At 37.9% G+C, this 26,126-nt stretch overlaps 2 protein-coding genes and 1 non-coding gene across 8 annotated transcripts in view; all 3 read right to left on the minus strand.

Annotated features, from left to right (window-relative positions):
• The window catches only part of FOCAD (focadhesin), a 313,353-nt gene that overhangs the window by 199,179 nt on the left and 88,048 nt on the right, over positions 1-26,126 (minus strand). For all 6 annotated transcript variants that reach the window (XR_009532822.1, XM_060102011.1, XM_060102014.1 and 3 more), the window contains 3 exons: positions 21,159-21,246; positions 17,772-17,974; positions 8,249-8,506 (listed from right to left, as the gene is read on the minus strand). Coding sequence is in view for 5 of the 6 variants with exons in the window: in XM_060102011.1 (XP_059957994.1) it covers positions 8,249-8,506; positions 17,772-17,974; positions 21,159-21,246 (549 nt within the window). In the remaining variant the exon portion in view is untranslated. The remainder of the gene's footprint in view (positions 1-8,248; positions 8,507-17,771; positions 17,975-21,158; positions 21,247-26,126) is intronic.
• On the minus strand, positions 2,591-3,235 carry LOC132491961 (cytochrome c). Its single transcript, XM_060101053.1, has one exon. It carries the CDS (start codon positions 3,166-3,168, stop codon positions 2,851-2,853), a length of 318 nt encoding a protein of 105 aa, XP_059957036.1. The 5' UTR covers positions 3,169-3,235; the 3' UTR covers positions 2,591-2,850.
• LOC132492829 (small nucleolar RNA SNORA30/SNORA37 family) lies at positions 10,888-11,016 on the minus strand. Its single transcript, XR_009532885.1, has one exon. It is a non-coding gene; the product is annotated as a small nucleolar RNA SNORA30/SNORA37 family (small nucleolar RNA).

Here is a 26,126-nt window from a genome sequence, read left to right on the forward strand (position 1 = left end):
ATGGCAAGGGATGTCCACTGACAGCTCCACTTTGGGGTGTCTGGCCACGATACAAGCAGGCAGGGGACCAACACCCCCTTTTCCTTCCCTGCCCTCTGACCAAATAAGAAAAAATTTATTCTGGCAATGGTGGACTTTGTGTTTTTCCCTTTGAGAAGAATTCCTCATGCCTTTTACAAAATTCAAAGTTACCACAAAATTTGTTCCCCTCTGAGTCCTTCAGCAACACGAGAAGCCTATTCCAAGCAGGTTTTAATCTGAAGACAAAGCTACTACTAACTGATATTCAACTGGGAGCAAACAGACTCTGCTGTTCTAAATGCAGTTCTAGGCCCCATCCTCACCAAACTCCACCCCCATCCTTTCTGTTACTCAGTGTTCAGTGACACAACAAGACAAATGGCTTTTGTTTCATTATATTAGTAAGCTAGTGAGTGTCACAGTGATATAGGGTTGAACTTTTAAGCAATTTATACTCTGTTGACTTCTCAGAAGAAACTCAGCCCAATATTAGCCCTCAGGAACTCAAGAAAGGTAAAAAATTGACACAGGACTGCTTCCCTGAGTATAAACTCAAGGCTTCATGCAAAAAACTGAAAAAAATATAAAAAGGTTCAAATGCCAGTTAAAAACATTTTATTCTATAGATATCTATGTTGGGTTTATAAAGAAGAAATAAACATATTGCCACAGGATGGAATAGATACTTGACCCTATATTTTCATCTGTGTTTCTCTTTGTCTAATTGTTTCATGCTGACAGGCTCGTCCCAATTTTGCTCTAGGCATAATCAATGCTATGGCTGCAAGGGAATAGTAGTACAGCATTTCTTATCTGTAAAGCTCTTTATTAAAAGTACTGTACATTCTGGCTTCTTTTTGTTGGTGTGAAGAACACAGGAAGCCGACTGACTTCAGGGGGTAGCAATTCATAGAACTTGGTGACAATAGAACAGAGTGCAAAGTGTCCAAGGACTCTTTGTGCAAGTTCCTTTATAGAATATATTTTCTCCTTTTCTCACAGCAGTAACTTACAGACCATTAAATTTCACACATTTCCTATTCATTTTCCATGTTAAAATATGGCTTATGACCCAGAGTAGAACTATCACAGGATTCTGCCCTGAAAGTCAACTTTTTACTATTTGATAATATGTGACTTTTAAAAGACCAGCAAGTCATGGGCCATGAACCTATCTCCATAAGTGATTTAAATGGCTCAAACATGTGTACACCTTTACAAATGGAAAAAAAAAAAAAAAAAAAAGCCCTGAAAACATTACAAAGGATAAGATAAACTTATCAAAGATTGCAATTGTTCCCATTAAGTAAGACCTTTAGTGAGACTTAACAACCAAAAGGTAAAACGGAAGTAAAAGTCCTCAGAGTTGTAAATGCAAGCAAAAACAAAATAAGACAAAAAAACACAGCTCTATACCCAATTCCAAACAAGAGAAAATCAAGCAAGTACCAAGGATTTGGAAGAGGCATTGGGTTTCACAAAACTTAATTTGATAAGCTCCTCAGTGAGAGCAGATTTTAAGGAAGGAACTTGTGGTTCTCTAAAGTCAAAGTTTATAAACTTTTCCTCTTTGGCATATTCCATTTTATAAACTAGTCAAAAAGAAACGGTTATGCCTTACATGTAGCAGTTAGAGTTCTTCCACTGAAGTTGAAATACTAAGCTATTGTAAGATTTTATTTTAAACCATCTCAGCCTATCTAAAAATTACTCGTCTTCATGGTTAATGTTCAATTCAGATGCCTAAGTATTTAATCTTGCCGTAAACTCTTAACAATATAGGTAGAAACAGAAAGAAAACATATTTTCTTAGGTTTCAAAACCACTAACAAGAAGCCTGGATTTCCAAAAGAGAATATAATCTGTTGTCAGGTGTTCTCTCTACATCTATTTATATGACATACTATTAAGCATTTAATAATAACCTATAGTCTTTTTTTTTTTTTTTTTCATCTGTGACTGTTTTTAATTCTCAAGCCTTATGATCAGATAATTTACAAATCTGTGCTAATGATAGAGCTCCTCTACCGTAACCCTTCTGAGTTGGCAAAAGCATCATTACCAATCACACATCTACAGTAGTTCTACAGTTGTGTTTCTGAATACCTGTTTAAAAGACAATCCTGAATTATAACTTAATCTGACTTTGTAAAGAATTCACAAGCAAGTTTCCCAACCTATCATGTCACAGTGAATTTTAAAAGCATCTGATCTTAAAGATCATCTATAAAATGTGAGAAGTACTAAATATTCTTTATCTGATGCTATACATAAACCACACTAAAATGCCCTTCATTAAGTAAAATGCAATATTTTAGATGGAGAATTTTAATTAATTTGGCATATTTAGGACCAAAAAGATAAAGTGGACATTGTCAGTGTATCTTCAGCCCTTGCCTTAACAGGTGAATGAACACAACTTGAAACACAGGTGAATCTTGCTGGTCTATGAGACAGTGAAGGGAGCTTCTCAATATTTAAATATATTAATATAACCAGTTATAGAAATCTAAATATAAAACCAATCTCCTATAGGGTTTGAGAAGGCATTCACCATATCCCTGAAAAGTTTAACATTCCTTATTCAAGTTTAATCATCTCTTTAGAAGGGGAAAACAGGGATAGTACTTGCTGAACCAGAATTACTATCAAAATTCAAAAAGCTGACCATATTCATTTAGCCACAAGCCAATCTTATTTAAATCAGGACAGAAATATTACATCAGCTATTCATGGTCTGAATTCTAGTGTATGAGATCAATTTAAATATGGTACACATAAAAAGTCATGAGACATTTGTTTCATAATAAATAAGGCAGTGGCCAACTATTACTCATTAGTAGCTTTTTTGAGATAAGCTATCAAGTCTGCCCTTTCTCCCTTCTTCTTAATGCCAGCGAAGATCATTTTTGTTCCAGGGATGTATTTCTTGGGATTCTCCAAATACTCCATCAGCGTCTCCTCTCCCCAGGTGATGCCTTTGTTCTTGTTGGCATCTGTGTAAGTGAATCCGACAGCCTGACCTGTCTTTCGCCCAAACAGACCATGGAGATTTGGCCCAGTCTTGTGCTTGCCTCCCTTTTCCACAGTATGGCACTGGGCACACTTCTGAACAAAAATCTTCTTGCCCTTCTCAACATCACCCATTTTTAAATCGTTCTTTCTCCGTGTACGACTAAGCCGTTCCCGCTCCCAAGCCAAACGTCCCGCTTTCTCACCTATAGTCTTTTGCAGAATCACTTATCTATGTGAAAAGTAGCCTCCTCCTCCAACACCTCTATTATTCTCTAGGATATAATGCTTCAGGTGGAGAAATGTCAATTCCGATAGCTAGAGGGAAGCTATAGTTAATAATATAGCTAGGGCTTCCCTGGTGGCCCAGTGGTTAAGTCCGCCTGCCAATGCAGGGGACACGGGTTCGTGCCCCGGTCCGGGAGGATCCCACATGCTGCGGAGCGGCTGGGCCTGTGAGCCATGGCCGCTGGGCCTGCTCATCCAGAGCCTGTGCTCTGTGGCGGGAGAGGCCACAACAGTGAGAGGCCCACGTACCACACACACACACACACACACAAAATAATAATAATAATATAGCTAATATAATAAGTGGTTATTACAACAATTATATATATATATATATATATATATATATATTTTTTTTTTTTTTTTTTTTTTTTTGCGGTACACGGGCCCCTCACCGCCGTGGAGCACAGGCTCCGGACGCGCAGGCCCAGCGACCACGGCCCACGGGCCCAGCCGCTCCACGGCATGTGGGATCCTACCGGACCGGGGCACGAACCCACGTCCCCTGCATAGGCAGGCGGACTCTCAACCACTGCGCCACCAGGGAAGCCCACAATTATATATTTAATATATTAAATATTATGTAATAATTAGCCAATGATATAGCTAATATAATATAGCTAAGCCAATAGATATTAGAGAAGGTTTTAAGAGGTGAATAGTATCCCTTTCTTCTCAAGGGGTCAGGGGCCAGAGTAATAATGTGAGCAACTGGGGGGAAGGCAGGGGAGTCCCACGCAGACACAGAGAAAAGTTTACCTGAAGCTGCCAGAAGGAACATGGGTGGGATATTACTGGAAACCAAGGTAAGAGTTGGCAAAGAACTAAACATAAAATCCAAAAGGGAAATGAGAGTTAGGAAGAGAGGAAGAAAAAGTAAGGTTTCTGGCTGAGAGTCTTAGAAGCAAGATACAATCAGGTATATGGAATGGGTTGAGGAAAGTGGTACAGAACTGGTGCTATCACCAGTTAAGTTTCTATAGAGGCACACAGTGCAGGTCACAGAGCCAGACGTGGTTCTTAATTAGTGAGCTGTCGCTGTGCTGGGCTCACCTGAAAGGGGAGATAGGAAGTCAATCAACATGTGTTGATTAAGGGTTATTAACCTCTTCTTAAGGAGGCTGTATCAGTCTCAGACATTTCCAAACTGTCCACAATCATGTTTCATAGATTAGCCAATCATTTAATAAGGGTTCAAAATATGATTTGATATTGCCCTTTAAAAAACCATTCAATTAAAATTTAGAAAATGTCCTTATTTAAGCCTGGGGTTCACATTATCCCTTGATTAGAGCCTATGTTTATATTCACTACCACTGATTTCAAACTAGATGTGACCAGATCTGGACAAATCACAGAGTTAGGAAATAGCTCTCTGAAGAAGAAACAATAAGCCCAACAGGAAGTTACTGTTTATGAGCCATGAAGCCATGTGCTTCAACCGTCATTCAGGTATCTCTGAAGGCAGCATGAATGATTTACATCAAACTGTGGGGAAAAAAACATTACTCACAGTATCAGAAAGGCAGGAACTGTTATATAAACATAACCAAAAAGTACATGAATCCATCATCTGCAATTTCCAGAAAAAAACACTAATTTAGGAATTAGATGGCGTTCCCATATATTATAAGCACAGACCATGATACGAAAATCTCTCTCTAAACTAAATCAATGTGTTTAAAAACTTTCACGACTTCCATGGGAATTCACAGAGGATGCTCATTCTTGGATCTCTCCCCAGAACACTCTAAGACATTCCTTCCAAGAAAGAAAAGGCACTTAATTTTTACTGAGAGTTGCCTGACCTGAGCCTGTATCTTCTGCAAATTAAGTCTCACGATGTCTGGATAAGAAGACTATATGGATTATCAGTAACTGCTGACAGCATTTCTAGATATGGAAAAAAAAAGTTCCTTACTATTTTTTTCAAGTGTCAATTTATTGCTGTTGCCTTGAGTAACTATCTAGTTATTTTAACACCATCATCTGTATCCAGTTAACTCTAAAATGGTACTCACAAGGCCAAGTTCCCTTCAGACTATCTAGCTCCATTAGACTTCCATGGCCCTAAATGTATTAAACCCAACACAAAATGCATGCCACAGGGGAACACGGTGAGGGAATAAGGATGAAAACTCACTGGGGAAGGGGATCCATCAAAGTACCTGATAAGTAAGAAGAATAATCACATTTTTAAAGAAGTATATTTTCTTATCATTATTAACACTAAAAGTATTAGTTGATATTGATAACTTGCATTACTATGAATAAGTACTATCAAAAATAATTTCTATTAATACCTTAGAATGAATAATAATAATCATAATCACACTAAACACACTTCAAATATGGCACATCTCTTTCAAACTTTTCAAATATTTTCTCTCACAAGGTCTTAGAGTAGAATTCTTACGATAAATTATGGTGTCACACAAACACAATACTGCAGGCCAGTGAACTCTATATAAGAGGTTAAGTGACCACCAAAACAGAGGTAGAAGACAGCCTCTAAATTCCTATTCTTACATACCAATTTACTTAGTATCTGCTTATTAGTAGTCTAAGACTTTTCTTTAGTATTGACTCCCCCATGAATTTGAGCCAATGATTGCTTAAACATAATATACCTTCTTTTTATAAGGTAAGAAAGGACAAACACACATGAAACAATACATTTCATGCAGTCATGTCAACTTAATGAAAGAAACAGAAAACACTCTTCCAATAATAGATCTCAACCCTAACTCATCTAATTGAATCTACACCAAGCAGTTACAATTAGAGAATTGTTTTTTCAAAATATTCAATCCTCTTCTTCAGGCTGCTTTACCTTGTAGCTAAAGGCCAGAGAAATGATATGATATGGTCACTTCATAAGGAAAAGTGAAGAACTACCTCCTACTTCTAGTCTTCTTTTATCCTTTTCAAAAGACTTAAATAACCCCACTTGTAAGTTCTTATTAATTATATTGCCTTTGCTTCTGCATGAGTTTGGGTAACTACATTTCAACATTTTACCCTACCATTCACCTTAACAAGCAAAATTACATGGGGTGTTTTTTCTCACTTCTTTAAAAACTTCCTAGAAATTATCAACAGAAGTGTAACATATTGACTTTAATTTATAGCACTGCTTCTTAATAAACATTTATTGAATAAATAAATGAACCGGGATGGTCACCCCAGTGCTTCCCAACTTTTTCCATTTCATGGCACACATGAAAAGTGTTTACAAGGATACTGGATCACCTTAGAATTTCAAAGACTAAATGCATTTCCTAAGTATCAAAACATACATTGATATAACACATGTTCTACACCAGTGGCAAACATAGGTCAGGTAACCTACGGTATGACTTCCTCAGATAATCTCCAGGCATTACGTGTGCATTAACTATTCTAAAGAGATAATCCTACAAGGTGTCAACAGTGATAAAAAGCATTTGGTAGAATTAGGATTGTTACAGAAGCTGAAGGGAGAAATAAAGTAGGAAGCAAGCTGAAGTGTTTCACGTTACGTGAGACAAAGGTACTCTGAATACATTATGGATCCACCTGCAGAATCAGACAGAGAAATCTAGTCAGAGGGAAAACTTTTGTGAGATAGCAGTTGTTTACCTGAAAAAACGGAATGAGCGTGACAAGTTGGGGACAAAAAGGAATTCCAAATACATTAACTTCATTACCTAGAAAAACATATTTATCCCACCTTCAACACCAAATTTTTTTCCTATAGGAACACTCCATAAAGAGATGGACTTTTTCTTCACCATGCTTGAAAAAGAACACAAGCACAGACACTAAGATAGAGAAGATAATAAAAATGCCATACCTACTTGGTTAGGAAATCCTTCCCTTCACAGGAAATGCATTCTAGAGATTCTATCCAATAGAAAAAAAATTACAGGTGTCTATGCTAAATATATGGTTAGTTTAAAAGGCAGGGGGGGGAGTTTTATTAATAATGTCTGATGGTTATCTTATTATACTCCAAGAACTGTGCAGATAGGAAAAATGATTATTTATCTTTAGTATGTTTAATATGTTTATTAAACAACATATCTTTAACATGTTGTTTTATACGGTACTGATCAGCATGTTTTATATGGTACATGATCAGCATGTTGATCAGTACCATATAAAACAACAGCCCACTATTTTTTTTTGTTTATTAAATGACTGAATAAAAATATGATCAAATTGCAAGAAGTTAAAAAGAGATTAATTCCTGTTATACAGGGCCATTTATTCTGAATTAATTAATTTTTCCACCTTAAAAGATTGATATGAGAACTAAGGGATATGCATCTTGGAATAGGGTGCAAGAGTTAATGAAAGCATTACAAATTAGCAAATCCATCAATAACAAAAATAACAGATTAGCATCATGTGTAGATTCTCTTTCAAAGTGTGCTTTCATTAAAGAAACATGTGCATCATGAAGTAGACATCAACTCAGAGTAAGGAGAAAAAAGAAAAAATTGGGAAAATAAAGATAGCAAAAAAAAAAAAGCAACCTGTACTCTAAAACTCTGATAAAAATTATCCACAAAAGGGCTTCCCTGGTGGCGCAGTGGTTGAGGGCCCGCCTGCCGATGCAGGGGACGCGGGTTTGTGCCCCGGTCCGGGAGGATCCCGCATGCCACGGAGCGGCTGGGCCCGTGGGCCATGGCCGCTGGGCCTGTGCGTCCGGAGCCTGTGCTCCGCAGCGGGAGAGGAAACAGCAGTGAGAGGCCCGCGTACCGCCAAAAATAAATAAATAAATAAATAAAGTGCGCTCTTCAGTGGTAGTGTGTTCACATGCCATCACCACAACCAGTTTTAAAAAAAAAAAAAAAAAAAAATTATCCACAATGAAAGAATAATCTACAATTCCAATATTAAGCTTTACCCCGATTACTGCTCCATTATTTTCTTGCTTTACCTGAGAGGAATCAGCTTGGGCAAATTCTGTAGTGACCTTCAGTATCTGACGAAGATTTCGTCCTTTATCTTCAACAAGGAGGTAAGCCAGCAGAAGAAAAACATGCGCAGGGATAGCTGTGGTAATAGGAAGCAATGACTCTACGGAAGCTAACCAGTCACTTGTCGCAGACTCTTCTCTCATTACTTCAAGGATCCTCCAGGCTGTAAATATTGAACCATACGTGCTGGTTATGGGGAACACAAGCTTGTAGGAGAGCTGAAAAGTAAACACAAAAAAAGGCATGAATAAATGAGATAAATCTATCCATCAGGAATACATTTCTGACATTCATTTATTTTTTATATTTCATTGTAAGAAATCAATCCTTCCAACAAAATGAATACAAAATTTTCCATTCCTGCCCAAAACCTCTCTGCACATATTTAAGCTAATGGGATTACACAAAAAAGAAAATAGCTGTCAGGTGAAACTCTAGAATAGTTTATTACCAATTTTCCTCATGTTTACCATTCGCTCTCAGTTAAGGCAGAAAAAAAAAAAAAAAGAGTCAATATACAAAACCCAGAGGCAACAGAGTTTGGGAAAAGCCATTACCACTTAAGAAGTATTCACCAGTGAGAGGGAAGATAGAATAAAAACACTGTATTTGCCCAGCTCCAGGGCCCAGTAAGAGGCAACTCGGGGCAGATGGCAGACTTGGACTGAGGACAATTCATTTTTGTAATAGACAGTCTGTTGATAGGAACAGAGTTGGTTCAGCTGGAGCCTGGAAATTCATTAATAATTGTGAATAACTCCTGCAAGAAGAAATAGCCTGACAGCTCTAAATTGAAATGATACCCGAAGAAGATGTTATACTTAAGTCAATCTGAGGAATGGCTCCTCGTGGAAGTCAAGTGGTGCAGTCAGGGTCAGAGACTGGATAGAACTCTGCCAATGTGAGCTGTGTGCCCGAATGGCCCAGGAGAAGCCACAGACATTAATGAGGAATTAGATATTGTCTGCTCAAAAAATAATTCATTTAGAGTACAATGAGACAAATTAGAAATTTCTAGATTATAACTGTCCTGTTATTGGAGACTGACTTACATGGATAAGAATAACAGTTGAAAGGATGAGAAGTAAAAGTTAAGCCTTATAAAACTTTTTAATAACAACTTTATTGAGATATAATTCACATCATAAAATCCAGCCTTTTAAAGTTTATAACTCAGTGAATTTTAGTAATTCATAAAATTGTGTAACCATCATCACCAGCTAACTTTAGAACATTTTTCGTTACCTCAAAAGGAAACCCCGTGCCCATTAACAGTCCCTCTTTATTCCCCGTGACCCCCAGGCCCGGGCAACCATTAATCTACTTTCTGTTTCTATTCTGACCATTTCACAATGGAGCCACACGATATATGTGGTTTTTGTGACTGGCTTCTTTTACTTAGCATATTCTCAAGGTTCATACATGTTGTGGCTGATATCAATACTTCATTTCTTTTCATTATCAAATAATATTCCACTGTATGGATATACCATATTTTGTTTATCCACTCATCAGTTAATGGACACTGGAGTTGTTTCCACTTTTTGGCTATTATAAATAATGTTGCTAGGAATATTGCTGTAAAAGTTTTTGTGAGAACATAGGTGTTTAGTTATTTCAAGTAGATGCTTAAGAATGAAGATAACCTTTATTTGAAAGTAAATGCCAGGATAAAAACATACGGGGAAGCTCTATCTTTACTGATAGGAAAAGATCTCACACAGAAAAACACAAGATACACATAGTGTGCCTGAAATGCTACTAATTAATTTTTTAAAGGAAAGCACAGAGACCGTATATTTGTATTTGCATATATATGTGTGTGTGTGTACACACATACACACACACACAAAGTATTTAGACAAATATAGAAGAAATTAATAACTACTAATCATCATTTTCTATTTTAAGAGTGTGGAAACTGGACAAACAGAATCACAGGTGAGAAAGAGACTTCTCATTGTATACCAGTTATAATTCTTGAAACATTTTAATGTATTACTATTTTAAAAATTATAAATTTTTAAAATTAAATGATACCTAATTTATTATAATCCTAAGAATTTTTTTCCCAAGAAGATGGAATTCATTAAAGACGAGAGTCAATTTCTTTAGCCTAATGACAAATAGCATTGGACTTGAGATTTAAAAGACCAGGACTTTAGCGCAGCCATGCCAGTTATTAGCTGTTACCCAAACTCTCTGAGCCTTACTTTCCTCATTTGTAATACGGAACTAATGCCTACCTTCCTGCCAAAATTATTGAAGTTGATAATGAGATAGTACCCACAAAGCACCTAGCACAGGGCCTGAAGTTGCAGAGGAAAGAAAAATATTATCCTTGTCATCTTTAGGAGAGAAACATAAAATTGCTGGATATGAGTATAAGAGAAAATAATTGGAAATCACCATGAACCATAACTCGAGTCAAAAGCAGCAACATTACAGAGTAAACATAGTGAAACAGAAAAGTAACCCTACTTTGCTTAAAGTATTAGTCCAGGTTTAGGCTCTGTTTTTTGTTTGTTTGTTTTCCTAAGGTAGAGCAATGAGGAGAGGAGAAAGGCACAATGTTAAATAAGAGATCGCAGAACGGCCTCTCTGTCCCATTGAGTGACAGCTGCCACTGGCACAGTCCCAAGGCAAAGGTGCCACCAAGGGTTTTCTCTCAGCACCAGCTACCAAATCCTAGCCCCACCGCCTGGGGGAGGACCTGTGAAAGTGCTGGTAGGCCCTGTGTTTTAGAGGAGAAAGTAGGTGTTTAAAAATAAAAGAGAAGCTCATGTCAGGTGAATTATATCTCAATTAAAAAAAATGAGAGAAGAAAACACAGAAGAATAACATTTAACTGAATATTAAATGGTTGCAAATCATCTTCAGACGTGAAATAGTTGCAAACCTTTACTTTTTAAAAAACTAATATGAACAGACAACTCTTAGAATGGGAGAAAATATTTGCAAATGAAGCAACTGACAAAGGATTGATCTCCAAAATTTACAAGCAGCTCATGCAGCTCAATATCAAAAAAACAAACAACCCAATCCAAAAATGGACAGAAGACCTACATAGACATTTCTGCAAAGAAGATATACAGATTGCCAACAAATACATGAAAGAATGCTCAACATCATTAATCATTAGAGAAATGCAAATCAAAACTACAATGAGATATCTCACACCAGTCAGAATGGCCATCATCAAAAAATCTACAAACAATAAATGCTGGAGAGGGTGTGGAGAAAAGGGAACCCTCTTGCACTGTTGGTGGGAATGTAAATTGATACAGCCACTATGGAACAGTATGGACATTCCTTAAAAAACTAAAAATAGAACTACCATACGACCCAGCAATCCCATTACTGGGCATACACCCTGACAAAACCATAATTCAAAAGAGTCATGTACCAAAATGTTCATCGCAGCTCTATTTACAATAGCCAGGATATGGAAGCAAGCTAAGTGTCCATCAACAGATGAATGGATAAAGAAGATGTGACACATATCTCACCAGACCAGAAGCAGAAGACTGGAAAAGATAAAGCCTTAAAGAGTGTCCTTCAACTCTACACCTCTATGAAGAATCTAGTCAAGAGTTGAGAGGCTTGGTAGTGGTTAATTATCACCAAAAGACAATGAACACCATCCTCGGTATCCATGTTGTTAAGAAGACAATGATAACCATTTTGACTGGTGTGAGGTGGTATCTCATTGGAGAGGTTGTGGAGAGAAGGGGACCCTCCCCTACACTGTTGGTGGGAAGGTAAATTGGTGTAGCCACTATGGAGAACAGTATGTAGGTTCCTTAAAAAACTAAAAATTTAGGCTTCCCTGGTGGTGCAGTGGTTGAGAGTCCTCCCATTGATGCAGGGGACACGGGTTCGTGCCCCGGTCCGGGAAGATCCCACATGCCGCGGAGCAGCTGGGCCCATGAGCCATGGCCACTGAGCCTGCGCGTCTGGAGTCTGTGCTCCACAACGGGAGAGGCCACAACAGTGAGAGGCCCGCGTACCACAAAAGAAAAAAAAAAAAAAAAAACTAAAAATAGAGCTATCATATGACACTTCAATCCCACTACTGGGCACATATCTGGAGAAAAACATGGTCCGAAGGGATACATGCAACCCAATGTTCATTGCACCACTGCTTACAGTAGCCAAGACATGGATGCAACTTACATGTCCATCGACAGAGAAATGGATAAAGATGTGACACATATATACAGTGGAATATTACTCAGCCATTATAAAGAATGAAATAATGCCATTTGCAGCAACATGGACAGACCTAGAGACTGTCAAACTGAGTGAAGTAATTCAGGCAGAGAAAGAGAAATATCATATGATATTGCTTATGTGTAGAATCTAAAAAGAAATGATGCAAATGAACTTATACAAAACAGAAACAGACTCACAGACTTAGAGAAGGAATTTATGGTTACTAGCGGGGAAAGGTGGGGGGAAGGGATAGTTAGGGAGTTTGGGATTGACATGTACACCCTGCTATGTTTAAAATGGATAACCAACAAGGACCTACTGTATAGCACAAGAAACTCTGCTCAATATTATGTAATAACCTAAATGGGAAAAGAATTTGAAAAAGAATAGATACATGTATATGTATAACTGAATCACTTTGCTGTACACCTGAAACTATCACAACATTGTTAATCAACTATACTCCAATATAAAATAAAAAGTTAAAAAAAGACAATGATAGAAGCACAAGATCTAATTCCTTTTAACTTCCAACTAAAAGCTTTTAAGAAACCAGTTTACTTTAACCTACTATTGATTTACTGTTTCCCTGTAAATCTGAAATGCTGTTATTAACTCCCAAGTTCAGCACAAAGATGATAAATTACTGTTCAGGAAAAAAAAAAAACTCAAAAAAACAAAGTGGAGGCAATAGAGTATAGGCAAATCTAAGCTCTATTTGTCGAACAGACAAAATCTGAATCTCAATCCTACCATCCATTACCTGCGTAATGAGGGGAAGTTAATTAACCTCCCTAATTTCAATTTCTTCACTTGTAAAATGAGTATTATAAGATTATCATCAAGGAAATGCAAATCAAAACCACAACAAAATAGCACTTCACACCCACTAGCATGGTTATAATAAAAAAGACAGGCAATAACAAGTGTTGGCAAGGATGTAGAGAAATTGGCACCTTCATACACTGCTAATGGTAATGTAAAATGGTGCAGTTGCTTTGGAAAAGTCTGGCAGCTCCTCAAATGATCAAACATGGAGTTACCATATGGTCTAGCAATTCCACTCTTAGGTATCTACCCAAGAAAAATGAAAACCTATGTCCACACAAAAACTTGTATAGGAGTGTTCATAACAGCATTATTCACAATAGCCAAAAAATTAAAATAACCCAAATGTTCAACGGATGAATGAAAAAATAAAACGTGGTATCTCCTACAATGGAATATTATTTGGGAGTAGTTTCTTTTCAGAGTAATAAAAGGGTTCTAAAATTGATTGTGGTGTTGTGTACACAACTCTGCAAATATACTAAAAACCACTGAGTTGTGTACTTTAAATGAGTAAAGCGTATGTATGAGAATTTTATCTCAATAAATCTATTTTAAAAAATAACCAGCCTCCCACTGCATGACCCTTGGCAAGTTACCTATCTTCCCTATGCCTCAGTTAACTCTTGGATAAAATTAGACCAGTAATATTAGCTACCTCAAAGAGTTTGAGATAAAATCAAATGACTTAATATATGGCAAAGCACTTAAAATGGAGCCTGAATGTAAGACATGCTTAATAAACAGCACCATGAAGCAGGGGCTTTGTTGCCCATCTGGCCAGGGGCCGGAGAGCTTCAACCATTAGTCCAAGGCCACACAGCTGGAAATGGCAAAACAAAACTATTTCAAAGTTACTGTGAGAAATGAGTTGACCCATATAACTTCTTACACAGAGCATGTGCTCAATAAATGTTAACTTTAGCTATAAATAGGACAACAACAATCTATTACAAATTTTTATTTTTTTAAGAGACAAATATTCAAAATGCTTTCTGCTTACTATATACTACTTCAAAGCAACTGTGAATGAAACCTACTAGGCACTGCTTTATTCCAAGGTAATAAAGTTCACAGTACTTTATTTAAGGTTGAATAAAGTATGTTATCAAAAAATACTAATGGGGCTTCCCTGGTGGCGCAGTGGTTGAGAGTCCGCCTGCCAATGCAGGGGACGCGGGTTCGTGCCCCGGTCCGGGAAGATCCCACGTGCTGCGGAGCGGCTGGGCCCGTGAGCCATAGCCACTGAGCCTGTGCGTCCGGAGCCTGTGCTCCGCAACGGGAGAGGCCACAACAGTGAGAGGCCCGCATATCGCAAAAAATATATATATACCAATGAATAAATGTATGACAAATCCTAGCTCAGTCACACCGTCTCTAAATCTTTCTCTTGACTAAAACAGTTCTCCAGAGCTGAATCTTGCCCTACTATATAATTGCAGGAATTTAGCTTTTAAGTCTCTTTCCCACTTTATTTCACCCAACCATGGCTCCCACAGCCACGCAAGAGACCCCAGCAGTTGGCTTCCTGTGACCCAGCTCTGGCCTATGGCACCCCCAGCACACACTTCACCAGCTAGCAGGCCATAACTACAATCTTTCCAACAAGCTGTGATATCAGCCTTGAGCGGGGAGATCCATTTAGTTCCACCCTTGCATACTCTCCCTCAGTCCTAGAAGTAGTAACTGCTCCCTACATTTGTTACTGCAATATTCCTTAGAGCCTCATTTACAGCTTTCAATAATTAAACACCTTTTACTAGTTAACAATTTTTCGTATTAAGTTTTTCCTTGTTCAAATTATCAGTGTGGTTTCTCTCTCCTAACTAGACCCTGACTCATACACTGGTGCTTTCTCCACCCTCCCCCCAACATTCTTTGGGGTAGGGGGCAGCAAGATTTTAAGGACTTTAGAGTTTACAACCAGTGTTTGATTTTTTCACCTAGGAGAACACAAATAGGTGGTTTTAAATATCACATTTAACAGCTACCAAAGGGATCCTGTTTTTCATACACCATAAATAAATAAATAAAAGCTTATTAGATTATGTTAATCTTTTATTTTAAAGAGATGAATGGCTGGCTTGATATCTTTTTTAATTCTTAGAAATTGGGACAAGTTAAAATATGTTTTATTTCATGGTTATCAACATTTCAGAAATGGATAGGTAATAGAGAACTACATGGTACGGTATATTTACCATTGGTTTCATTTATCAGAAGAATTGTACTTCTGAAGAAATGCTTTATTTGTAAACCAAACAGTCAAGTCGGAGTCACCAATTTAAAAATGAATAATAAAAATATAAACAACAGAAATCTGTGATTTTAAACAAAGTCTTTCTGTAATAAATCAAGACAGTAAAATGATCTTTTGTATTTGTATCAGAAGCACACATTCCTCATTGAACAGAAATTTCTTGAATGTCTACTATGCGGCCAACAATAGGTCAAGTGTGGAGGATGCAAAGACAAATAAGCTAGACAAATAAGACAAAAAAGCTAAGTTACCTATTTCTTTAAGTATGTGGAAAATAGAGTATTCAGTTTAACAACTGCTAAAGTATTTTTAATTTTCCCATCTATAATCAGCTGAAAAAGATAATGCAGAAACACCTACGGTGGAAAAAATACCAAAAGTTCAACAATTGTTGCAATTTAAATATTAACATGCTTAGAAAATAAAGGCAAAGTGTGAAAAGGGCCAAGATTCCATCCCTCAGTGAGCTCACAGCATAGTCGAATGTACAAATATGTACCCCCTAAATTAAGACACAACACAACTGAGTAATGCTAAAAGTACTTGGATGCAAAAGAAAGAGAGTACTGAATTCTGACTCAGGGAGGCTGAGAACACTTGGCTGGGTCTTGAAGAATGAGTAGATCAGGCAAAGGAGACAAAAGAGCATCCTGTGCAAAAGCAAAGATTCAGGAAGATACTCGGAGGGTTTGGGGCAAGTTAAATTTACAGGTATGTTTGGAATCTAGAGTCCTGATGGGTGCAGAAGAAAAGCCAAGAGTAAACTGTGGCTTTAATTATTTTAAAGGGTGATCATATATCCACTCAAAGGCTCAAGAAAGTAGCACACTAGCATCAGGAGGCATTTATACCCTAATAGCATTCCTTCCTCCTCCCTCTTCACCAGCTGCTGAAGATAAAAATCCAGCTATTAGTGCTGATGAATAAGATTCACTCACACCTGAACAAATAGTAAGCCGAGTACTTACACATTAGATTTAAGGTGATCCTCAGTACATATCACTCATAATTTAAAGGAACAGAACTCTCAGACATAGTGCCCTGTCCCTACCCCCATTCAGAATCCAAGTATTGTCCTCTATGGGCAAACCAAAAGGGAAGGTATAAGGCTATTAGAAATTTTTGGCCACAGTGTGTAGTCCTGTCAGAGCAGATGCAAGAACTTCCTTCTCTTAATGCAAATCAATTACCTATTTCAAGTTTTAAAGTTTTAGTCAAACAATTAGGATTGAGGAAACTGTAGCATACATTCAATTTGCCTGTAGGCTACTTTCTGCTGTATGATCAAACAAGGAACAGGTCCAGCAATCCCTAACAATGCCTGGATTTTTGCTGCCAGAACATTTAATGATACATTATTAGAGGAATCTCTGCTTTTGCAGACAGAACAACTGAGGCACTAGCTTGCATTTATGTAATGCCTCTCTCTCTGGCGACTTAAGATGCTTCACCAGTTTTTTCTTCTTTAATCCTCATTCAATCCCCAAAAAAGTCACAGCTGGGAATAATACTACATTTTAACGAAGGCAAAACTCAAGTACCAAAAAAGAAAAAGTCTGACGAATATAGGCCTAGAACCCAGCCACCAACCAGACACTGACAATACTTCTACATTATTCTAACAGGAACAGTAAGACTGACAAAGTAGAGTGGGGTAAGAAGCCCGCAGGCAGGGATAGGAATGGAGTGTGACAGCAGAGTAGGGCCACATACAGGAGGCATCAAAAGCCCCTTAGTTCTTACAGATCCCAGAACTTCCAGGCAATTGAGATTCCCCACCATGGATTGTGGCAGGTCCAGCAATAAGCCGCACTAATTGACAATGATGACAAAAAAGGGCTCCATGCTCAGAAATGTTGGAGAAGCACTAGGTTAAATAGAACTAGCTCCTTTTCTGCAGGATTCCTCAGAACCTTTAACTACTAGTGTACACTGGCAATTCAACAAGCAAAAAAGATTACGCAGCATTTCCAAAACTTATTTCACAGCCGGACTACCGCCCCCTCACAGTCCAGAAGAATATACTAACATCTACAACAGTGCCTGACAGAACGGTAAAGCTCAATGACAGAATTTAAACCCAGACAGATACATCATTCGGAGGTGAGATTATTGGCAGTGACTTAAACCCCACATTACCAATTAACCTTTATGTAAGAGAAACGGGACGAACTCATTACCTTTTGGTGGTCGTCTCTGTAGCACTCCTGCTGTACCATTTCTAAAATGTTTAGAGCCAACTGCTGCCTAGAGGGTCCTTCTTCGTCTGGGGATATACAGTCTTTCAAGGCAGTAGAAGATAATATCTGCAGAACTGGCATCACTAGCAGCAAGGAGGACTTTGGGATTTTCTGACCCTCAGCAGAAGAGAGAAGCTTCAGAGCTAGTTATCAAAACAACAATTTACAGTTTTTAAAATTAATACTACAGTCAAATAAAATGCTATTTTGTTTAAGAGTAATATACAAAAAGTTTTCTTGCCCCTTTACAACTGGGTCAGACACATAACTAAGATGATAAACCTTATCCTTTTAGAAATAAAAAGAACGAAACAATTAACTCAGCTAAAATAAGCTGTTAAGGTATATAATTGAAAACTTGATGATACTCTTAGAGATAATGCATATCATATGTCAAAGAGTAAAATCAGGGGCTTCCCTGGTGGCGCAGTGGTTGAGAGTCCGCCTGCCGATGCAGGGGACGCGGGTTTGTGCCCCAGTCCGGGAGGATCCCACGTGCCGCGGAGCTGCTGGGCCCGTGAGCCATGGCCGCTGAGCCTGCGCGTCCGGAGCCTGTGCTCCGCAAGGGGAGGGGCCACAGCAGTGAGAGGCCCGCGTACCGCAAAAAAAAAAAAAAAAAAAGTAAAATCCACTCCTTTTTAGGTCAATGTGAATTCCTTTAAAATTCAACTTTTGCTTTTATGTCCTGTTAGATCCTCTGCCCTCAACAGAACCAAGAGACCACAGAGCTCCTGATCTGTGGATAACAAGATCAACATGTGTGCTTCTCTTACAAACCCAGCTGAGAATTATATCAAGAGATGCAGAAGTAAACAAGGTGAAGCAGGGCTGTCCTTCAGCTGTAACTGCTAAGAAGCAAATCAGCAAAGTCTCAAAGTCCATAACTAGCATAACAATCCAACGCATTTTTATATTATTGTTTTTAACATGGAAACTCAACTTACACATCAGAAACATACACACATGTACAATCACTTACTTACATGTATAGTCTCCCCTAGACTACAAACAGAATGAATTAAAGAATAAATATACTTTCTTTTCAGTTATTGAATGAATGCTGATTTACTGAAAGATGTTATTTGTAGGCTGCAGAGCAAGATTATTAAAGTAATCAACTAACTTCCCCACTACACTAAAAAAATTCTGTAAACCTTAAATCATGTCAGTGAATTACCAGTACTATATATATTTTTTTTAATTTTTACTTTTTGGCAGTGCCACGCAGCATACGGGATCTTAGTTCCCTGACCAGGGATGGAAACCGCACTCCCTGCAGTGGAAGCATGAAGTCTTAACCACTAGACCACCAGGGAAGTCCAATATTATATTTTAAATCACTGGGAAGTCAAACCTGAACATGGCATGAAATACAAACCCCTGCTGCTCTGACCCTACTAATTTACATGTTTTGCCTAAATGTCAGTCTTAATCCATAATTGTCAGTTATTATGAAAACCCATTATCTTTAACAAAACACGAAATTCATATAATACAAACATTTCTATATTCTTTACTATGGATCTTCCAGGCATTTTTATAAATTGCTATTTACAATCAAGGCCAGTGTTAATAATTAAGAAGCATAACATTGTATCAGTGCTGTGCATTTTTTAAATTTGAAATAACAAATATTCTCTTGGTTATCCTATTTCTTTGAACACTCTTTCCCAATCTATAAAACAATAGTTTTTCATTACTTTTCAACATGACATGCTGGCTCAATAGTTTTCAATATGGTTTATTCAGTCTATCTAAAGTAACTTCAAATCAGAGACACTGGTTTACAAAAGAAAAAGTCTTCTATCCAACAAATAATAAAAGTATTGGAGTGTTTGATCCTGTATCAGCCTATCATACATGAGCCACAATAAAAGACTATAGCTTCAGAATTAGGAATGTGGTTTCTCTGTGGCTTTGAAAATTTTTTTTGGGGGGGGTCAAAAAACAAAATCCATTTAAGTGAAATATCCAGAAGAGACATACTTAGAGACAGAAAGCACATTAGTGTTTGGGGGGGGCTGAGGGTGGGAACGAGGATTAACTGTAAATGGGCACAAGAAATTTGGAGGAGGGGGTTGATGTTAATGTTCTAAAACTAGACTGTGGTGCTGGTTGCACAACTCTAAATTTACTTTAAAAAGCACGTTATTGTACACTTAAAAATGGTGAACTGCACGTTAAATAACTTTACCTCAATAAAGCTGTTTTTAAAAAATAACAAAACTATGGTTGTCAGAAGTAACTGGACTGGAAAATTATAGCTATAGGACGATGTCGTGCGTACTGCTGTAAGGGAAAAAAAGGCAAAAGCAGTTCAGAAAGGGCCTAGGGAGGAGGGTACAAGGGGCATAGGGCCAATAAGCAAAAGCAGGGTAGGAATCAAAGCCCTTAAAACAGCCAAGGGTCCCCTCCATGTGCTAAAGCCATTTCCAAGACAGACTGTAAATGAAAGAGCAATTCACCCTCAAAATCACCCTCAAAAAAGAGCAATTCACCCTCAAAATCATGATGAATTAAAATGCCCAGAAGAATGAGCTACACAATCGGTATTTACCTCAAGCACCTTTTAAAAATGAAAATGGCAGTGTATCAATATATCATGGCATCATAACATATACATCATAATTTAGATAAGATCCTACATTACTACATGGATTATGGTGGCCCAACTAAAGCAAGGCAACATGAATGTAAAAGCCGCATTTGAAAAGTGTGACTTGTTTGCCAATCTGCCACACCTGGCACCTTGATTCTTTACCACATTATTCGTAAACAGAACTTCTTTTGCCTCCCTTTAGCCCCATTCCTCACTTTTCTTTAAGTCAATACTGGATAGTCAGAAGAATGTTATCTTTCATTTGTTCTAGGCAGCTTAATAGAATAATCATACATTAAGTCTCGTTCAATGTGGCACCAGTTTGGAATAGTACAGGTATATAGAGTTTTAAAAACAAATGCAAATGCTAAACACTTATTTTCCTTCAAGGGTTTTATGCTATTGATTCTGTTTGCCAGTGTGAATAAGCTCGCATGCCCTTCAAAATATTTACCAATGTCACTGCTATATGATTTAGATCATAATGTCCTAACGAACAGCTGAGATACTTGGGAAATTATGGTATATGGAACCTTGCACAAAACACCTTTTTGGATAAGAAAAAGAAAGTTCTATTTGATAATGACTAAACAGAAAAATTCCAGAATGGACACTCAAAGTATACAGGACTTTTTTTCTACAGCACAGCAAGAAATGTAGTTCAAGTGACTCCTGCCAATACTTGTGTTATACTTATGTTTTACTCTTGTGAGTGTATTTATATTTACCTAGACTTAAGATTGGCTTCTGCTGACTTGCCGGAGTCTGTAGTAGTAGTAAAGCTATTCCAATGATGACTGGTTCAACAGGAAAATCCTAAAAAAAAGTAAAGAGTTGAAGAACTTTCCAGAGCCAAGGCTTTATAACATGTATCCAGGAAGAGTAAATTTAACATGAAATATTATAAACCTATTGTACAAAATAATTTACAGTAAGCCTGCTGTATTAAAGGAAGAACTGTTGAAGGCCATAGCAGTCACATATAAATTCAAAATGTTATATCTGGCCAAAAAGCAATAAACTATAAACCAAATTAATTCAGAGGAAAAACTTGTAGTCTTCAAAAATCAATCTTTGCAAACCACTGAACACTACCTGAAATACTTAAGAATATTTCATTTCTGGAAAGTAGCTCAATTGTCTGCTTACCTAATACAGACATGATTCATCTATACAACTTACATAATAAATTATACTTAACAAATTTTAATAAATCTTGTTATTATAATAAAAGAAACAGTACCAGAGAAGCAGAGATTATTTTTAAATTACAGTAATTTATTAAGTATATTTAAATATAGCAAAGCAATAACGATAGAAACAAAGTCATTAATTTTACCAAGTAAAATGAAATGAAAAAGAAAAAAAGGATAGGTACATTAAGTTCTTATAAGTAAAATGCAAGTGGCATAAGATAGTACTTGAAGTTTCTAAAGAAAATTATAACGTATTACGGAACTAAAGAAGAAAGGCCCAGCACACTTTGCTAAAATTATTTCATTCTGAAATTTACAGAAGTGCCTGCAGAGCAGAAATACCTATGAATCATGAGGACAAGCAAAAAATTAAAATTAAAAAAAACCACAAAAATTAAAAAAAGCAAATGTGAGGTAGAGTCATGTGTTAAACACTCGAGAGAAAGCAACTTAGTCTGACACACAGAAGTTACAATTTTGGAAATGCTATCAACTCTGGGACAAATTAATAAATGCATATCTACATCTTAGTTATACCATCTGAAAGTGAAATTAAACTGCAAAATCTTCTAATGTGCTCGTTTATGGACTTTTAACAGCTAGCAAAAGAAGAAAATGTATGGATTTTTTTAATGGAATATATTCCAATTTGTATCTTGGGGCCTATATGTGTTCACTGTTTTGAAATATAGTTGAGAATAATGAAGCAACTGTTATCCATTTGAGGACAACAAATGCATTTTGAAACCAATGTCTTTCCAGTATACACCATCACACCATTCTTTCCCATACTGCTCAATTGCATTTAAATTCTGCATGTTCATTTAAAAAAAAAAAAACAAACCAAATAAGCAAAACTCAGCAAGGTCATTTACATTTCAAATTTACTAGCTACCAAGAGGATCAGAGACAAATCAAAGTATTACTTGTACTAATGCTATCATTGGAAAGCCTTTTCACACAGGCTATCACTGGAAGGGCCACAGAGTAGCTTCTCAGGGTTCTGAAATGCACTAGAAGCATTTTAAAGGAATGGAACTTAAAGGTATGAAGGCATAAATGGAAATGACATCCTCTAGGAAGAGTGAGACTGGCCTGTTCAGAACAGAGGGTGAAAGGAAAAGAACTAAGGATCAAGACACCAAAAATAAGGAAAAGTAATGGTAAATGATTAACCTAGATGATGTTAAATTGCTTACAATTCTGAGAGGTTACAAGTTTTTTGTGTGATTGACTGTTTTTTTTTTTTCCGGTATGCGGGCCTCTCACTGTTGTGGCCTCCCCCGTCGCGGAGCACAGGCTCCGGACGCGCAGGCTCCGGATGCGCAGGCTCAGCGGCCATGGCTCACGGGCCCAGCCGCTCCGCGGCATATGGGATCCTCCCAGACCGGGGCACGAACCCGTATCCCCTGCATCGGCAGGCGGACTCTCAACCACTTGCGCCACCAGGGAGGCCCGATTGACTGATTTTTAATGAACACCTGAGAATGGTATCATTTAATGAGCTCTTTTTTTTTTTTTTTTTTTTTGCGGTACGCAGGCCTCTCACTGTTGTGGCTTCTCCCGTTGTGGAGCACAGGCTCCAGACGCGCAGGCTCAGCAGCCATGGCTCACGGGCCCAGCCGCTCCGCGGCATGTGGGATCTTCCCGGACCAGGGCACGAACCCATGTCCCCTGCATTGGCAGGCGGATTCTCAACCACTGCGCCACCAGGGAAGCCCTTAATGAGCTCTTTTAATAAAAGCCTGTGTTGGACATCTCGTGTGCTACTTCAAATACTACAGCTATTGCTGTAGTAACTCTTGCTTCCTGTCCCAGGCCACTGAGAGATCCAGAAGTACAGGGAAGTTAAAGCCCCATAGGCTTGACAAATTGGCAATAGAAGCCCAGGGACAAATGCTTCCCCCTTTATTCTGGACCCTTCTGGCAGGTTCTGAGACATATTCCATAATACTTCTCAGCATATTCTGTGATATCGAGCAACTGATTGCTTATAGCAGTGGCCAACTTGATAATACTTGCATTGTCTCTCTCATATTTCACTCTTCTTGTCTCTCTCCCACCTGCTTCCTGAGATCACACCTGTAAATGAACTCCTGTTGCCTAAGCCTTTGCATTTGTGGAAACCCAGGTTCTGCTTTTGCCTTTAGGGAAACTTAGGGTCTACTTCTGGGGGAACCAAGGCTAACTTAGAGCCTATCTGAAGAAGTAAAGAAATGCCTTTATACTGGACCACAGATGTCACAGGAGTCTTAATGACAGCAAACCCTTGGAGTCCACACTACATCAGAGGTACATCAGAGGTATCTGAAGCAGACACAACAAAGATGGCAGCCCAGCTCACACAGTCCCATGTCATGGCTTTTCTACCTACACTGTCCTCTGCTCAGAGTTGACTGATCCAAGCTGGGCCAATCAGATCATTTTTCCTAGGAATCTCACAACGTAAACTGAGATACACAGTGAAGAAAGATGGGTGGGATTGAATCATCTGATAGCAATGTATTAGGGAACAGGGGTCTCCAGCCTTACTACAGCTGGGATGTATAGCACTCTTCACTTTGAGAGCTACCTAGTCTCCTCACAATCAATATCATTTTCTGTTAAGAGTACATATTTTTCGGGACTTCCCTGGTGGCACAGTGGTTAAGAATCCACCTGCCAGTGCAAGGGACACGGGTTGCATCCCTGGTCCGGGAAGATCCCACATGCCGTGGAGCAACTAAGCCTGTGCACTACAACTACTGAGCCCGCATGCCACGACTACTGAAGCCCGCGTGCCTACAGCCCATGCTCTGCAACAAGAGAAGCCCGCACACTGCCACGAAGTGTAGCCCCCGCTCACTGCAACTAGAGAAAGCCCACATGCAGCAACAAAGACCTAATGTAGCCAAAAAATAAAAAGTAAGTAAATAAATAAATTTATAGAAAAAATAGTACATATATTTTGCTTGAAATGGAAAGCACCTTAAGTTATCATTTAAATAAGGCTAAAAATAGTTCAACTAAGACAAAATACACTGAAACTAAAGTAGCCTAAGAAATACATCCATTTTCAGTGTACAATGAAATAAATCCAATATAAAAGTAGAAAAAGAACAAAGAGGAAAAGAAAAGTTAATGTAATATTTGAATTGAATATCTAGCTGATAAACTCAGTGATATAGGAATACAGGTATAGCCTCTAAATAAGATTGATTTATTCTACTTCATTTTGTTTCAAATTAAAGGGTATATAGACCTAAAGGATATATGTTTGCAAATTAATTTTCCTAGGCTTTTTTTTACACCTCAGAAACACTGGGACAGAGTTGGGGGACAGGAAATTTCATAACACAAGTATTTTAACAGTTCTACATATTTTTTACTTACTTCTAAAATTGTTAAAATATTGGGCAGAAGGAAGACACAATATAAATATGAACTTCTCCCACAGATACCATTTCATTGCTCTAAATAAAAGTATTCTGTAATTCTACATTAAAATCAATAATATTTTTGGGACTTCCTTGGTAGTGCAGTGGTTAAGAATCCGCCTGCCAATGCAGGGGGCATGGGTTCAATCCCTGGTCCAGGAAGATCTCACATGCTGCAGAGGAACTAAGCTCATGCGCCACAACTACTGAGCCTGAGCTCTAGAGCCGGCACACCTCAACTATTGAAGTCCATGCGCCTAGAGCCCGTGTTCCTCAGCAAGAGGAGCCACCGCAATGAGAAGGCCTCACACTGCAACGAAGAGCAGCCCCCACTCACCACAACTAGAGAAAGCCTTCACACAGCGACAAAGACCCAACACAGCCAAAAATAAAAATCAATAATATTTTTAAAGTCGGACTCAAGAGCCAACTTAAAAAGATTCCTACTGGCCAAAAACAGGACAATTTGAATTTTAATGCAGACATTATCTGTAAGAAATTGAATTGCATCAAATATGTTTAAATCTATAAGTTCACAATACTTTTAGAAATTAGTAAGTAAAGGGAAAGAGTCAAGCATTTATCCTAACTTTTCTATATAAACTCTACCACTGGATAACCAAATAGTAGATAGAACCAAATACTTCTTTTAATAGAAGTATTCCAGCTAATAAATGAAGAAGAATAGATAGAATTAGACCATCATTTCTTTAACGTCTAATGAATTAATGGAGCTAGGCACTGAGCATCAACAGCAACCAACATCATAAAAAGAAGAGCAACATATATTATGTGCTTCTTGACAAAAGAACACACCATTCCCTGTAGTCTTAGAAATGACAAACAAAACAGAACAAAAACCTGAATCTGATCAAGCCTCTATAGCCAACTACCAATTAACTGGGAAACATGTCCAAGTGAGCCACAAGGTTCAATCAGCAGATTTCAAGATGTACAAAACTCCATAGCTCACATAAGCCAGGTTTTTCCATAGGTAAACAAACTGCCAGTAAGAAAAGAGGTAGGGAAAGGAATGGAAGGAGACCATATTTAGTGTAAAAGATACCTAAAAGATAGATCACAC

This window comes from Mesoplodon densirostris, chromosome 6, assembly GCF_025265405.1.
Source record: "Mesoplodon densirostris isolate mMesDen1 chromosome 6, mMesDen1 primary haplotype, whole genome shotgun sequence".
In the NCBI taxonomy this organism is placed as follows: Eukaryota; Metazoa; Chordata; class Mammalia; order Artiodactyla; family Ziphiidae; genus Mesoplodon; species Mesoplodon densirostris.